Raw genomic sequence first — 16,531 nt, forward strand, 5'->3', positions numbered from 1 at the left:
CAAATGAAATGACTGCGGGGCATTTTGTGTCGAATCCCTGGACCACGACGTCAGTATCGGAGCCATACATTTAATGAGTTGCACATGGTTAGCGCCCTGTGCATCTGACATCTAATGGTGGCATTTACCAATCCGAACAGTCCACAACTTCGTGGCAGACGCTGAGATAGATGGTGAAGCTTCCCAAAATTAACGAGATGTCCCGTCTTCATTTTGCGCAGTGTCTGTTGTTTGCATCGTTGCGAACCTGCAACACAAGTTTAATTGCAAAGGGGATCGTTGATGCTTAGAAAATCGGCACCGAAAGTCATCGGGCTCTGACAACACTGCAGGCGCCTCTCCGCCGCGATGCAGCGCTGCGGAGGGGGTCACGTGCTTACAAGTACCAATGGGAATAAGCGTCCGTACTTCTCGCTCCTCTGATGTCAGACCTTTACGTGTGCGTGTGTTCAGGGACTTGCTTCTGGGTACCACATATAGAAAAACAATGCTCTTTCCTCAATGTTCCTGTGCGCTGAACAATGCGAGCATGACGTAATGTATACCACATGCGTCAAAATGTCACAACCCCATTGCAACTACAGTGCCATCTACATATGGCGTAGTGGTACAGAAAAAAAAAAGAACTCGAAAATACAAGATCGATCGCCACAAACTTCAGTAATATCCTGCATCATCCTACAAGTTTCGTCACCCGAACCCTTTGCCTTTCATCCGTGCCACCATTTGCCACCGCATCACCGCAGCGGTTGGTACTAGGAAAAAGGTTCCATGTGAAGTCGGCCCAAGACGCACGATTCCCCCCTCCCCCTCCGCGATACTCGTGACGTTGCCCGCCTGAGCGTGGCCGACTACGGTAAGCAGTTCCAACCACCGCCACCATCACCACTACCACTCGGAGAAAGGACAAGGGCGGCGCTGAAATGTTTTGACGGTAGGTTACTGGAGAGTTGGATTATATCCCGACATCAAAACAACAGGTAAAGCGTGCCCGCCAATATGATTTTTTTGCAAATCAAATCCTTCGCGGTTTCGCAAAATGCTGAATTTTTTGTTTTTCTTTCATTGTCGTATTTTTACTTTCTTTGGTGCTACACTTGACATTCTTGTGAACGCTTCTTTCTGACACCCATAAAAAAATGGAGTTCCTTGCATCTTATGTACAAAACAAAAACATTTTTGCGTTTTCTGGTTCAGTTCGATTTGCTTTTACTTTTTTTAATGTTCCCCTTACCCCACAAGGCTGTGCAGGTCCAAGGGGAGGAAACCAGGCATCGATACAGTGGTCTAGCAACGTAGTTCCGCGCTGTAGATTCACGTTATTCATAAGGTAAATTTAACTTGATATTCACGTGGTGACAATTCACATAAATAGCATCATTGTCTGCTTTGGAATCAGAGTTCGTAGAGCCGCGCGCATGCGCGCATGGAGCGTTTGAGGTAAAGATCGAACATCCTACAGCAATTGTTCTCAACGCATGTTCTTCGAGAGAACCCGTGATCCTGCCAACACGATCGGTAACTCTGCGAAAGTGGGTGAGGCGAATGAGATGTCGTACAGGTAGCAAAGATTTGAACTGATTATTTAACTCTGTGATTGTAATTTGTTTATTGTTTTGTCGCAAGATGTCGCTTGAGTTTGGCCATTCTATGATCTTTTGCCGCCTCATGGGTGGAGCCTATTTTGACGTCATAGTCATCGTTGCGCCGCCCAAAAAGCCTGAATCCGAGCGGAATCCGCTTATCGGCCATCTAATCCGCGCCATATTGATGCTGTCCTCCAGCTGGTCCACAGCTTCGTGGTCGCGCTGAATGTAATCTACAGGAATAACCGGCTTATGACCCACTCGCGCCAGTGATAAGGGGGCTTTGTTGCCGAACTGAAAGCGTTCAAGGACGAAAGGCTTTCGAAGCAAGAAGTTCGCACGTGTCTTCTCTCCGTGGATTGTAAACAACGATCAGCATCAATATGGCGTCGGCGACCCACTGACGACGGGACAACAATAGAGCACGACGAGGGAGGTCGTTCAGTCGTGACGTCGCATGACGCGCTTTAAGTTAGGCTCCTCCTGGCCAAACTCTCCCTATAAACGGCTCTGGATCTGGCCGGATTGATTAAACTGTTTCACAATACTTCGTCGCAGATAACGCGTTGTGGGTTGCCGTTGATGCTTGTAAACCCATGTAGGAAGGAGAGTATAGCTCCGAGGTTTCCCCGAAGTAGCGCCGACTCTCCAAGTGCTTGTAACGCTTTCGAAACAGATGAGAAAAATAAAAGTGTGGTGCGGAGATCGTCGGGTTGAATTGCGCATTGACCAAAGCGATGAAGACGACATCTGTCGACAACGTGGTCCCGCAACCGATGTCAATCCCATCCCAATGCTAACCATCAAATGTCAAGCACGATCCGAGGCCGTCCGAGAGCGAGCCTTGTAAGGTGGTGAAGATATACTCGCGGGCGCTGAACACTATCCTGTTTTGGGGAACCTCGCGGAACCCCGGTTGAGAAACAGTGTCCTACTGCATTGTGTCATCATATCATAGCGCGCAACCGTTTCAGTTTCGGTTTCGCTTTTGATACAAAATCTCAGGTGGCGCTACCATCGTTTTGTTTGTGTCTGATAGTGCGTCCGCGTGTTCCGTGCGAACGTGCGAACCGTGGTGTAAACCGTTGGTGCAAACTGTTCAAACGACGTAAAGTTGGTGAAGTGTCTCATTGATGGATGATCATACTACGACAGCGAAAGTTGTAGAATTTATTTTGTTCAGCACTCGAAGGAACGAAGTGTTTGTCTCTTAGTCCACTATATTTTGACTTTGAGTTTCGGTGTTCCTGATACCTTCTGACTGGATATGACCGCAGCTACGGAAGCTATTCTACCAGTGCCTTGACAAGAAGTCGCAGGTATACACTTTCTGTGTACTTATTGAGTGTCTGTCACAATTCCGTTGCTTACGGGAGTGCTTTAAGAACTGCGCCGCCATACTCTGTTAGACGCTTTCATAAATTTTTCTGTCTCTTCCCATTTACAGGAAGGGACGTGCCGCACGCCTTGGATGAGGTTTTAAACTATTCGCAAACATGAAAATTAAAGTGGAGAAGAGTCACGGCGACTCGGTGTATGCCAGTAATGAGACGTCTGGACGCGTCGGGGTAGGACAGACTGGCAATGCTGGCACCAGTTTTCCTCATAAAGTCAAGCAGGAACCAAGAGAGCAGCCAGAGAGTGGAAGAGCTGTTGAAAGAAAGTGGTACAGTAATGGTCCCCTTGCCTCCCCTGTGCGCTCAGGACGACGAAATGCGGTGAAGCGAGAGCGTTCGCCTAAATTTGACACGTCTGTTCAGCCTTCACGTGCACAGGAACAGAATTACCAGCTGCCCATTCCCGTACATGTTGGTACTGTCGGGAGTTCCTCGCAACAGCAGAGCGCACATCACGCAGCCAATCGGAGTGTCGAATATGGAATGCGGATGCACGCCGGACATGGCCCGTGGAGACGAAATCATCAGGTCTGGCGACCACCCCACGCAAACCGCTGGGAACGGCCGTGTCCTCCTCCGAGCTTCTCTGGACCCCCTCAATTTATTGGCAACATGCAAGACCCAGGAGCATTTCGCAAGCCGAAAAAGAAGAAAAAACGCAGACAGAACCGTCCAGCTCAGCCTGCCATGTCCCGAGGAGTGCCACGGTTTGCCGGCACCTCTGCGAGTGGAACACGTTCCCTCACGAACGAGACTACATCTCGGCAACCGTCTTGGCAAAATGAGTCCAGTGACAAGAAGAGTCTAAAGACTGAAATGGATGTCAAAGAAGAGTTGGCTGAGCCAGGACCCAGTTCAGATGTGGCTGCAGATGCACAAACGGTCGGTGAAGGACCACCTAAGAAGAAAATGAAACAAGGTGTGACCTCATCGAGACCGCTCACATCTCAAGATGTGCGAGAAAAAGCTCTGGAAAGACTCAGAGCAGCACAGTTTCGTCTCCTCAACGAAGAAATGTACTTAACAAGTGGCAGCCAGGCTGAGCAGGCATTCAAGGAAGATCCACAGGCATTCAAGTACTACCATGCAGGGTTTCAAAAGCAGGTTGCAAAATGGCCAGTCAATCCGGTTGATGTCATCATAGCCGACCTAAAAAAATTGTAAGTGTTGTCAAAGTGCAGGGGGGCGATTGGTACGTCATTGGACTTGCGTATTCCAAACATGCACCAATCGCACCAATCGAATAACTTTCTTTTTTACAAGTATCTGTCCAATACCGCCTACAAGATGCGCACCGCGTGAATGAGCGGGAGGCGCTCATTATTTAAATAAAAATTCAAATGAGTTTCGTGAAAAAAGCTAACTTCTATAGCAGGGCGCCGTCGGCATTAAAATGGGTACTACCCCTTCTGGGACCTTCAGTAGATACCTTTTAGAGAAAAATCTGCAACCGAAGCGGGTCATTTGTTGCAGTAATTAATTGGTTTCGGTTTGCGTATTTTTGTCGTGGCTGGTCGTGGTGAAGCGCAAAAGGACGCTCTTTCACTCCCATGCCCACCAATGAATTACGTCCTTACACCAATGAATTGCACCAATGGATTACATCCTTTAGCGCTTCGCCGCGACCAGCAGCGACAAAAATACGTAAACCGAAACCAATTAATTACTAGAACAAATGACCCGCTTCGGTGGCAGATTTTTCTCTAAAAGGTGTCCACTGAAGGTCCCAAAAGGGGTAGTACCCATTTTAATGCCGACGGCGCCCTGCTTTAGAAGTTAGCTTTTTTCACGAAACTCATTTGAATTTTTATTTAAATAATGAGCGCCTCCCGCTCATTCACGCGGTGCGCATCTTGTAGGCGGTATTGGACAGATACTTGTAAAAAAGAAAGTTATTCGATTGGTGCACCGGTTCGCGAATTATTTAGCCCGGGGATTTAACTGAGACACCTGGTATATTGCACATCCGCGGCCATTACATCTGTAAGAAGCTATCCACATGACAAAAATGTTGCGTTACACACATTTGCACGTTTCCTTAAACAAACTTTCACAAAAACGTTAAGTCATCACAGTTGTCCAGTAATATGGAGTCGAGGCATAGCACGCTTCGACACCGTTTTGTGCTTACTCATGTCTCTCGCTTACTCGCGTATAAAATGCGGACATCGGAGGTCGGTGGTGTTTAACCCACATTTATCCGCGCGGATTTTGAAACGTTTTAATTCTATCCGCAAACGCGGATGTCGTGTGGATATAACCACACCCGACACAACTCTGGTCATGGCTATGTCAGCCGTGTACTTGGCAGTAAACAACTACAAAAGCTCAAAAGACCGTTTGAAGCAGCAGCAAATGCCCCTCCGCAACTTCTTTACCGGTAGTGCCTCTGATCTGCGCACTCTTTACAAACCCTCCACTTCGTCACGTAAATGAATGAGGGAAGTTGATGTCACTATGTGGTATTCGCAGTCCCGGTGTGAGGGCCAATCGGACGATTGCGACACAGCCTGGCACTGCTAAAAAGAGCCATAGCAGTTGCGGACAAATTTCCCGTGGCAAAATGATAGCTTATAGTTAGAGCCTGAAGTTTTCGGGAAATATTTTTTTTCTAAATTCGGGGGGTAAAAATTGGGTAAATAAACGTGTGCACTAAATTCGTGCGAATTCGGGTGAAAAAAACTTCCATTACGCTAAAATCGGGGAGAAATCGGGCTCAGTTATTCAAACTAACTCTAGCGATTTGGTACAAACGGTGATGTAACTGCATTTTTCTGCCAAACAAGTAAGTCAGTGCATTCCTATACAGACATCCCAGAGAGGCCCATTTGCCTGATAAAAAATCGGGTTTCACCCTGAAGAGGCAACCTTCAATTCGGGGTGCAAATTCGAGGAAGAATCGGGTAAAACCCTAAAACTTCAGGCTCTACATATAGTAGCTCCCCACGCATGTGTCATGTGAGATTGGACTGGGCGGGTGGCTGCTTTCTCTGGGTGTTTTTGTAAATTGCATTGTGCAGCTTCTAAGAAAGCTTGAGTACCTGTCATATTTTAAAATCTGTTTGATTTTGTTCAAGTAATCTGTTGCCGAAATCTTTCAGGCCCAAGGTGACAGTGATTGCAGATATGGGATGTGGCAATGCCAAAATTTCCGAGTCACTGCAGAAGAGGAAAGTGCACTCGTTTGACCTTGTAGCACTGAACGATCGTGTCACACAGTGTGACATGTCCAACGTACGTACCTGCCTTTACACATAATGCCTTTACACAATAATCTTTACACATAATGCCTTTACACATAATAATGAGCCCATATAGTATCACAAGGTGTACTTGCTGTATGCTATGACATCGTGTGCATGATGACTTATTTTTTCAGTACGTGTACCAACATGTACTGACAAGAGAGGCAGTTAATCGTGGCATGGACGTGTAGGACCCAAAATGACTGAGATTTAACTGCTACTTTTTTTTTTTTTTTAGGTGCCACTTGACAGCAGCAGTGTGGACGTTGTGGTGTTTTGCCTGTCCCTCATGGGCACAAATCTGAACAGCTTTATCCTCGAAGCCAATAGGATACTGAAGACTGAGTGAGTATTCGCCGCAAGATTGTCCTTAGAGCCTGAAGTTTTCGGGAAATATTTTTTTCGAAATCCGGGGGGTAAAAATCGGGTAAATAAACATGTGCACTAAATTCGTACGAATTCAGGTGGAAAAACTTCCAGTATGCTAAATTCGGGGAGAAATCGGGCTCAGTTACTCAAACTAACTGTAGTGGTTTGGTACAAACAGTGATGTAACTGCATTTGCTGCCAAACAAGTAAGTTAGTGCATTCTTACAGACATTCCAGTGAGGGGAATTTGCTGGGTAAAAATCGGGTTTCGCCCTAAAGAGTGAGCCTTCAATTCGGGGAAGAATCGGGTAAAACCCTAAAACTTCAGGCTCTAATTGTCCTATAGGGGGCGACACTGTCACCTTTCCAGTGTGGATAACATGCGGGCCGATGTTGGGCGTTGATGGTTCTTTTCCACAATCCTTGTTTATATTCACCGGAAGATCACTTGTGCCGCGATGGTACGATGCTGTTCGGTGCTCCACCTACTGAACTGAACGCGGAATAAACGTGTAAAAGCAGACGACGCGTCCACACTACGATAGATATCCATTCTCCGCAGCGTACAGACACCGTTCGATCTCGGGGTGTGTGAATTGCTTTGTCATTTAAGTAGGAGACTGTCGTCCTGTTGTTCAGAATCAAGTGTATCACTGTCTTGTATGTTGGACTCATACTATTTTCTGTGGAGGTTTATGAGCGCGGGATATTTGTGAAAGAGAGACCCAGGTTGATAGTTATGGTGCCTTCGTCCCGAAGAAGGCAGAGCGTCTGCCATAACCATTCTTGCTAGCCTCTTCTAACACTCACATTAATAGTTCAGCCCTTAATTCGACACTTTCGTTTTGCTGCTGAGTAGTGGGCCACTTCAACAGATAAGCTGCAGTGTGTCATCGGAAAAGCGTTTCTCAGTAGACATGCACGTAAAATTCCGGTATACTAATACTACATACACATCTTACATATGTGTTTGGGAACTTCTTAACGTTAGAACATGAACAGTTCAATTACATCATATGTGCACTTTTCAGTTGCCGAAATACAGTGAAACCCGCGTACATAACGATACTGGTGGTTATTGCCAATTTAATTGTTATGCGAGGGATATCGTTGGCAGAGGTATCGATAATGCGTCGAAGCAGGAAGCGGGAGCAGAAATGTTGGGAACAGCAGGTAACCAGAGTATGGCTCACCGTCTCTGAAGGGAACCTCGAATCCCTGTGCGGGACTTTTGTACCAAAAAAGTGCTAGGGTACATCGTACATCCTCCCGACGTTCCGTTCCCGCAATGTCCTAGAGTTTGCGGAAAACGCAGGACAGCGTGCTGCCAAAGTTGGTCCGTGCGCGTGAGTGAGTCAGATATCGTTGTGCATCATTCCAATGATCATTCATCATCATGTCAACGATCATTCCACGTGGTATATCGTTGCGCAAGGGATCGTTGTGCGCGGGTTTTACTGTGTTGCAAAAATGCAGCAAATTACTGGCAACATCAGCGGAACGTAAAGAGTAACACGTCATGCAAGAAACTGCAGGACACAAAAGGGCGTCATACTGCGGCTTTTAGGGAATGTGCAGCAGGCCTTGAACAGACTGCTCGTTCCCCCGAAATGACCTCCTGTTTTGTTCTCATCTGGTTGTTCCCTTCCCTTCTGTTTGTATATATTTCTTGTTTGTGTTTTCAGCTGTGTTTGAGACTTTGCGTTTTGTCTGTCCCTTTGTGTTCCCGAGTCTCGGGGGTTTTTACATTATGCATCATCTTCACCAGCTCGCTTGCTTCCTAGCCATTTTTTCATTGTCACATTTGTTTTTTGCATACTGTTGGCACTGCACGTTGGACAGCATCTGGCAGTCCGATTTCTGTGTCGCCAGCCTTTCCCTCTGTCCCCGTAAAGTGGCAGAGGGGAGAATTCACGTGCAAGAGAAACGGCCGTTGCAGGAGCCTCACCGCTCCCGCGGAATTGCCTCGCACATGGGGGTGTGTCAGACCTGATCCAACACGGCGGCTATCTTCATAGGTTGAATGGACGTCTGGCTTGATGGGGCCTCCCCTCCCCTCCGGACCTGCCATGGTCGCTCCGCCGGCTGCGGCTTCGCTAGAGATAGCGTCCATTCTCCCCCACCAGAATAAAGCCCTGTCATACGTAGAAAAAGAAATGTAGGCTTTTAGTTGTTGTTTATCGTAAGTGACGGATAGTGTGCCCCAAAATTTTTGGCTTCCCATCACTTTGGTTACTAAGCATCGTAGTTTCTTTTCATCCTGGGTTATTCGAAATCAAGTCTTGGCTGAGCGAAGGTATACGATACGGTATACAGTTGCTTCGATAGCCAACGTTTTGTAGGTTTCAAGACATTTCTGAAGTTCGGGTCAAAAACAGAGGCCCCGAAAGGGAGAAAAATAGCATGAAAAAACAGGAAGAAGCAGAAGACGCACACAAGTAGCACTACTTGTGTGGGTCACCTCCTTTGTCCAGTTGCTCAACGCTGTTTCTCTCTCTTTAAGGTACATATCAACTCGCCCAGATTATTGCTTTTATATGATCTATTGCCATGATTTATGCCTACATCCCCCATGTGGGTCGTCTGCTACTCCTTTGCTGACCCGTTCAATTATTGTCTTTAGGGGAGCCCTAAAAATTGCTGAAGTTGAGAGCCGATTCAACAGTGTTGATGGCTTTGTGGATGCACTGAAGAAGTTTGGATTTGTGCTTAAGAGTCAAGTGAGTGATTTTATGTGCTTCGTTTTTAGTGGTTAGGGGAGTGAAGCCTCTTGTTGTAGTGAAGATTCTTTGGCGTTGAATGTGCACGACGTCTTGTATCTTCAATGGTAAACTTTACTATCTAACACTCTAAATTATAAAAGAATGACAATTAACCAGTTAGAAGCATGAATAATTTAATTACGAGACTTTCGTGCAGACCTGTTTGCTGTTTAACTTCCTGCACAGGAAGAACACACACTGTGGATTTACGAACTGCAACATTTGGCTTTTCCATTCCTAGTTTTATGTACTACAGTGTACACAAAGTGTTTAAAGCTTTCCACTGCACTGACATTACAGAATGTTCCAGAGTGGGTAGGCTTTCAGTCTTTTATGACAAAATTGTAATGGGGGCATAAGCTAAAAGCTCCCACACCAGCCTGTAGCACCCTGGTAGTAAATTTTACGCTTCACCATGCTCTGTGTCTAAAACTACAGATGAACAATTTTAGCAGTCCATGTTATATCAAGAAGGTTCACTCAGTTTTTGTACATCGTTTGTCCATGCATTTCTTTATGGTGGCTCGAGATAAATTATTTCACACACGTTGTTCTGAGGTTTTACATTGTACAGGACGAACAGCGAAGTTGCAAGTGCGTCAGTGTTTCTTTAGTTAGGGCCCCTAGCTTTCTTGGCAGAAGTCTTTGCGGAATTACGTGATTATTTTTCGCAGAACACGCTTTTTTTCCGCAGAATTGTGCATTTTGCACTTTTTTCTTTGTGATTACGCGGGTTTTGCAGGCAATTTTCTTTGCGAACCGAAACGTTAACAGAGAAAAATGTAGAAGGACTGGCTCAGTCAACTAATACTCCCACTACAAAGCGCAGGTTTGCGTTTCCGTTGTGCACGGTTGCGAAACTTGGGGACACCAAATGTCATGTGATGATATAGTGAGCCAATCATCGTCTAGGATGCGCACATGCGACTGCTTGCTCACTCGCTCAATGGCCGCGTGCACATAAGCGAGGAAACTGCGCTTGAGAGTTTAAGGTCGCAGGCTTTTAGGCAGACGGCAGAATTCTTGCTTGTCGAGCTCGTGCGAAGTCTGTTGACTAGGGGACTATTTACGATGGCGCGAAAACAAGGGGAGCATTGAGGTGGTGATACGGCTAATACGGCTGTGAAGAAGCTACAGACTCTGGAATCCATGGTCACAAACAAGGAAGCCAAAGAAGACGTAGTAATGGGATTTCTAGATGCCCTGATTTCTGCATTTTTTTTTTCATGAGAGAAGGTGGATGAGAGAAGAAGAAGAACATTAGGCGTTTCCTGCAGACGCGCGTCACAAACGGCGACTCAGCTCCTTGTTCTGATGCGCTTCGCGTTGGAGCTATTGCGCATTATTCTATTTTATGTGAAAAGTACAAAATAAGTGGAATCCTCTGTGTATCCCCTGTTCAGTTGCATTTCCGCGGGAAGATCCTGCGGATTTCATGTTTTGCACCTGCGGACACCCGCAGATTTGTAAATTCTGGTTCGTGAAGGAACGAATTTTCTGCCGCAGAAACATAGGAGCTTTAGTTATAGCATTCTACCGTCGATGTGGTTTGCATGGGACGCCATCATAGAATTCATTGTATGCGAGGCCTTCGGAAAGTAGAGCAGCTTTATTTCAACAGAACAGAGGATGCTGTAGATCAAACCTTGCTGTACTTCTCATTCTCAAGTGCCATCTCTGCTTCTTGAGTGTTCAGCAGAACAATACGTGCAGCGTTGTACTTTGTGACGACAGAACAATACACGCAGCGTTCTACTTTGTGACGTCTGCATTGTTAGGACTGGGTCTTGCTTTGACTGCAAAGCAAATGTGACAGTACAGAATCTGTGTGTGCATTATGTAATTTGTACTTGCGCTGCAGGACATCTTTCCTGCACAGTTGGAATAAACTCATATTTTTCGTACTGTGTAGTATCCACACAACCACTGAATTGTATATGTACATACATAAAAGTATGTTGGTTACAACAATAGGGGTTTGGGCACGTTGTAAGAGCATACAGTAAGTGGTCAGGGCAATGAAGAATGAGACAACGGCAAGACATGATGTCGTGTTTGTTTGTTATTCTTTGTTGCACAGATCACTTGTTGTAAGTATGCTTCCAGAGCTTGTCCCAACTTCCCATTGTTTTTTGCAACACACTTTTGTACCCGCTATGCATGTATCGAAGCTGTAGAAGCGTACTTACAACAAGTGGTCAGTGCAACGAAGAACGGGAGACATGAACAAAGCACAGTGATTCCACTCGAGTGCGAAATGTGCTCTTTTTGCACCAAATAATGGTTTCTGCACGACCTTGATAAAAACTGGCAATATTGCGCCAACATGCTCCACAACAAGCAGCTACCGGAGCCGCTACGAATTGGGTACGCCTTCTTGTGTCACCTCGCGTAGCCAAGAGCAGCTTCAGCGAATCACCCTCCCCCAAGTGGATGAAACATGAGAAAGGGTGAGGTAGACCTCCTTCCTTCCTCCTTGGTCGCGTGCATTGCCTATTGACACCATACTCAAGTTCACAAGTTTTGCTGTACCAGGGAAATTCGCTGCTCTACGCGTTTATGCCGGAACGTTACCCTACTAATGGTACACTTGAAAAGTTCGGAGAACCTGTGACATCGAGCAGGGTGCGCGTGTGGATGCGATGAACAAAGGTAATTTGGTTGCATGCATCACTCCCGTGTGTAGATAAAAATATAACAGAGCCACGTAACGTTATGCGTCGGCCTGTACTGTGTCAATTGATTTGAAAGGCAGATGTGTTCCAAGAACCGTAGCTTTCATAATCGCAAGTACGATTCGAGTCACTCTGCATCTGTTTGTGAAGGCTGCTAGCCAGTTTGGCATGTGGAAGATGTTCTTTTCGTTTATTTTGTCATTGTTACTCAGGTTAACATGCACCCGAGCACGTACTTGTATAACCACACGTAGAGTCTGCCACACTGTGGTATCATTGCCGTCATTGCTTTCCTGCCTTATTCTGTTTACCATGTATCTCCGTTCTGTCGGCATCTTGTTACACAGCAGGGAACAGAAACGGCATTCCACTGGAAATATAGCAGGTAACGGTAATAACAAGAACGGATATCGCACACACAAAGTGAAGTGGTGACACGCATAAGTATACATAGTATAGACATATATGTACTCCTGTCGTCACTCATTTCAATCAACCTAATCACAATTTTGAAACTGATTTGAAAATTATATTGCTAGAATCTGGGTTCCGCACCGACATTAAACGGAAGAAGAAATTAAGTCCTACTTAATTTCTCAATTCAAGTGTCTCACAGCAAATGGTCTGAATCTTAGTCCTGTCTCGTTATATCAGCTTATGTAAATTTAATAGTTCTATATCTATATTTATTTGTGTACAATTCTTGAATCTTAGCTTCAGTCATCGTCTGGCTCTTGGTTAGATAATCCGTAACCTTCCCTTACTTACTTACTTACTTACTTATACTTATGCGTGTCACCACTTCACTTTGTACCTGAGGAAGCATGGACCTCCACGCGAAAGTTTGTACAAATTAAACTTAAACAAAAATCTGCAGTGTCAGTTTCTGTATTTTGTTTACGTGATCTACAAGACTTGACTCCCCTCTTCGTATACGCTGCGGTCTCAAAGCTTACAAAAAAAAAAAAAGACGACTGCAGGCGGGGTTGGGGTGGCATCAAAACGAAAACGGAGCGGAAACAAAAACAACAATGGTGGTAACGGAAACTGCAACGGAAACGAATATGGCCCAGTACCTCTTCCAAGTCCGGTGATGGCTGTAAGGCTACTGTGCTGGGATGTGGCAGCCACACCCAGAAATACCCCCTGCTTTCCGTCTTGATTCGCGTATTGCTATCTCTACTGAATGGAAATGCCGATTGCAGGCACAGATTCGACGAACACAAGGGCATCATGGACAACCGTGCAAATCTGGGAGTCGCGGCCATTACTGGCGCCCAACACGTGAAGAGCTGCGCAAAGCGTTTTGACAGTGTCCTTTCAAGTGTGTCACTCACAAGAGGGCTCATCAACGCAGTTGAACGTACACATGAGATGTATTTGGATTGTCTGCAATGGGAGGCTGAGGACAGTAACAGAAAAAAAAAGAGAGGAAAACTTCAAGTGTGTTCAGTCGCACTGTGGAGGAGATTGTGAAGCCCCTGGAAGATAAAGAGCACCTGCAAAGGAGTTTGGAATCCTTGGGCCTGCCCAGGGGCTCGTTAAGACAGACGTGGCCAGTAAGAACATGGAGGAAATCGAGAGTGGACAGGTGCTCCTTGCAGAGGCAAGTGGAAGTCTTCTTGAAAATGTGACAAAGCTGGCAGGTGTGAAGGGGAGCTTCAAAGGTTGTAGAACACAAGCTTCTGAAATTTTTATTTCTGTTTGTTGGAAATAAACAAATAAACAATGTGCTATATAAATATTTAAATGACCTTGTTGCCTTTTCCTAACCATGTCAAAGGAGATGTTTAGTAGTCCCTCACATGGCACCTCCCTAAAGAGATCTTTGATCACCTCATAATTCTGGGTTGTTACGAGGGCTATAATGTAACCGTGTCTTTATACCCGAGTGAAAAATACGCAAAATTTTTCTAACTTTAAATTTATTTCTGGCAAATTTAAATGCTCTAACTAGTCTTGGACGCCTTTATAAGTGCTCCAAAGTGCACCAAAATGTTTATCTAGGTGCTTCAAAGTTATCCAAAATCGCATATTTTGGTGCTCCTAAAATTGCTCCAAATGGCAATTGGTGAGTACCATCACTGAAAGCATCTTTTCTTGTTCATGCATTGTTCTTCGTTACACGGATCACTGCTCTACACATGTGCTGTCTAGTTCACTGTGGTTACTTTCAGCAGACTCATCATTATTATTACTAATGTGCCTCCCAAGTTTGAACTATGGTTTGCTTTCAGAATGGCTCTTACAAGATGTTCATCCTCTTTGACTTCAAGAAAACACAAGCTGTGAAAGAAAATCCAGGACTTCCTACCCTCGAGTTGAAGCCTTGTCTGTATAAGAAAAGATAGACTGGCGGCTTAATGTAATTAAAACATACCTTTATTCTTTGCAACACTGTGATGATTTTACTATAATTCTGCACATACATAGAGGCACATTACGTATAACCTCGGACAAACACATTTGTTTTGCACGGTCACATTCATGTACCATTACAGTGCATAATGGAACATGCTAGCAGGTCTGTGTTGCCTTGCATCATTTCATATTGCAGGCATGCTTGGTGCATTTATTCACGGTGCAATGAATTGTTACTGCGACCCCCTTTGCCATGCTCTCGATCGTTTGTCATACCTTTACTAACAAATGGAGTGTCATACAGAAGAGCCCGTGGTAGGGTAGCTGTGTGGCATTATGCATGATAATGGAATGCTCTAGATACAATAGAATAAGGTAAAGGTACAGCGTGTATAATCTAACATTGACCACCACGTGATGCAGTAACGCAGCCAGAAAATATTTTGGGGAGGGGTTTCATGAGAATGTTACAGGAGGTGGAGGGGGATTTCACCCTTGTTTTTGCTCTCCCAAATGCATAAGGGGTAGGATTTCGAGAGGGTCTGAGGCCCAGAACCACGTCCCACACCTTTCGCTAAGCCACCGACATGATGTACGAAGCAAGGGAAGGTTTTGACCTGATAACTCAAAAGGGTTCGACAAGCACAAAGACCTTGTGTTTCACGAAAGGTGCATTGCATTTGGGGGAATACAAAGTGACACAAGCATGTCTATCACGGGAGATGCAGTATACAGAGGAAAAAAAAAAGGGGGGGGGGGCAACTGATTGTTGAGTGGTGTTTATAGCCTTTGCTTTTTTATTTTTCTAACAGTAACAGTAAAGTAACACATGAAATTTACATACTTTTGTATGTATAGTTGACAGAACAAGGTTGACCGAGATTTTTATTTCTTTAAATACAATGGGAAATGCGCGAAGCACCAAACTACGTTAGTTTTTCCAAGGTATTCACCATGCACATCGAGACACCGCTGCCATCGCTGTCGCAACTCTTTGATGCCTTTGGCGTAGAAAGAAGTCTGCTGCTGTCGTAGCCACTGCAGGACATCTTTCCGAAGGGTTTCATCCGTGAGGAACGCCTTTCCTCCAAGGTGCTCTTTAACGGGCACAAACAAATGGTAATCGCTTGACGCTAAATCTGGGCTGTAAGGGGCATGGGGCAAAACCAGCAAAACCGCCCAGCGCATTGTGGGCAAAGTTGCTACCGTCAAATTGGCCGTGTGAGGCCGGACATTGTCATGAAGAAGAATGACCCATCCGGACAACATCCCAGGCTTTCTGTTTACGAATTGCGCTTCGCACGGCAACCTTTATTAACGTGAAGTAGTATTGGGCATCAATCGTGACCACGTGCTCCAAGAAGTCCACGTGGATGACACCCCGCATGCCTAAGTACTGTACTTTAAGTACTTTTCTTCTGTACTTTCCTTTCAAGTACTCATGTACCCAATTGGCAATACAAACGCGAAACTTTATCGCAAAATCATTTCTTTCGGTTCATATTCACACCCAGGTGACAGAATGGACTTCCAAGCAGACGGCAGCATCTTTCTTTTCTTTGGCGGCAGGGGAAGCCTTACGTCGCTATTTCATGCTGCTGTTTTTATTTTTTTTTGTCTCTGGAGTGTAATGATGCATTCAGGTTTCATCGCATGTGATGATTGATTGCAAAAATTCGTCCCCCTCGGATTGAAACCGGTTCAGCAGCTGCTCAGAGACTGCCATGCGCGCTCTCTTCTTGTCTGACAAGTGAGGTGTCGAGGGGAATCCATCCTGCACAGACTTTGCAGAACAGTAAGTGCTCGTGAATGATTGTCTCCACACCGCCGACACTAATATTACGCTGGACTGCAATGTCTCCAACTGTTCCTCGCCGGTTCTCGAGGACGGCCTGCTCAATGCCTGCGATGTTCACTGGCGTGACTGCAGTCGGACGAACGTGTCCATGTGGTTCATTCGTCACCATATCGCGTCCTTCGCCACACTGTCTGTACTCTTTCCCTTGACATCGTTTGTTCCCCATACTGTGCCTGTAATATTTGCAAAATCTCAACTGGTTTGACGTCCTGCTTCATAAAGAACTTGATTAGGCATCGCTATTTCATAGTAACAGATACACTGTGCCGCCATGATAG

The 16,531-nt window shown here is 45.5% G+C and overlaps 1 protein-coding gene across 1 annotated transcript; it reads left to right on the plus strand.

The window, feature by feature from the left end:
- The first annotated feature begins 2,601 nt into the window (after positions 1 to 2,601).
- On the plus strand, positions 2,602 to 14,429 carry LOC135394753 (uncharacterized). The gene is made up of 6 exons (XM_064625680.1): positions 2,602 to 2,905; positions 3,034 to 4,143; positions 6,085 to 6,217; positions 6,467 to 6,573; positions 9,221 to 9,317; positions 14,272 to 14,429. The coding sequence occupies exons 2-6, from the start codon at positions 3,083 to 3,085 to the stop codon at positions 14,383 to 14,385; spliced, it is 1,512 nt and encodes a 503-aa protein (XP_064481750.1). The 5' UTR covers positions 2,602 to 2,905; positions 3,034 to 3,082; the 3' UTR covers positions 14,386 to 14,429.
- The last annotated feature ends 2,102 nt before the right edge of the window (positions 14,430 to 16,531 follow it).

Source organism: Ornithodoros turicata, chromosome 5 (assembly GCF_037126465.1).
Source record: "Ornithodoros turicata isolate Travis chromosome 5, ASM3712646v1, whole genome shotgun sequence".
Classification (NCBI taxonomy): domain Eukaryota; kingdom Metazoa; phylum Arthropoda; class Arachnida; order Ixodida; family Argasidae; genus Ornithodoros; species Ornithodoros turicata.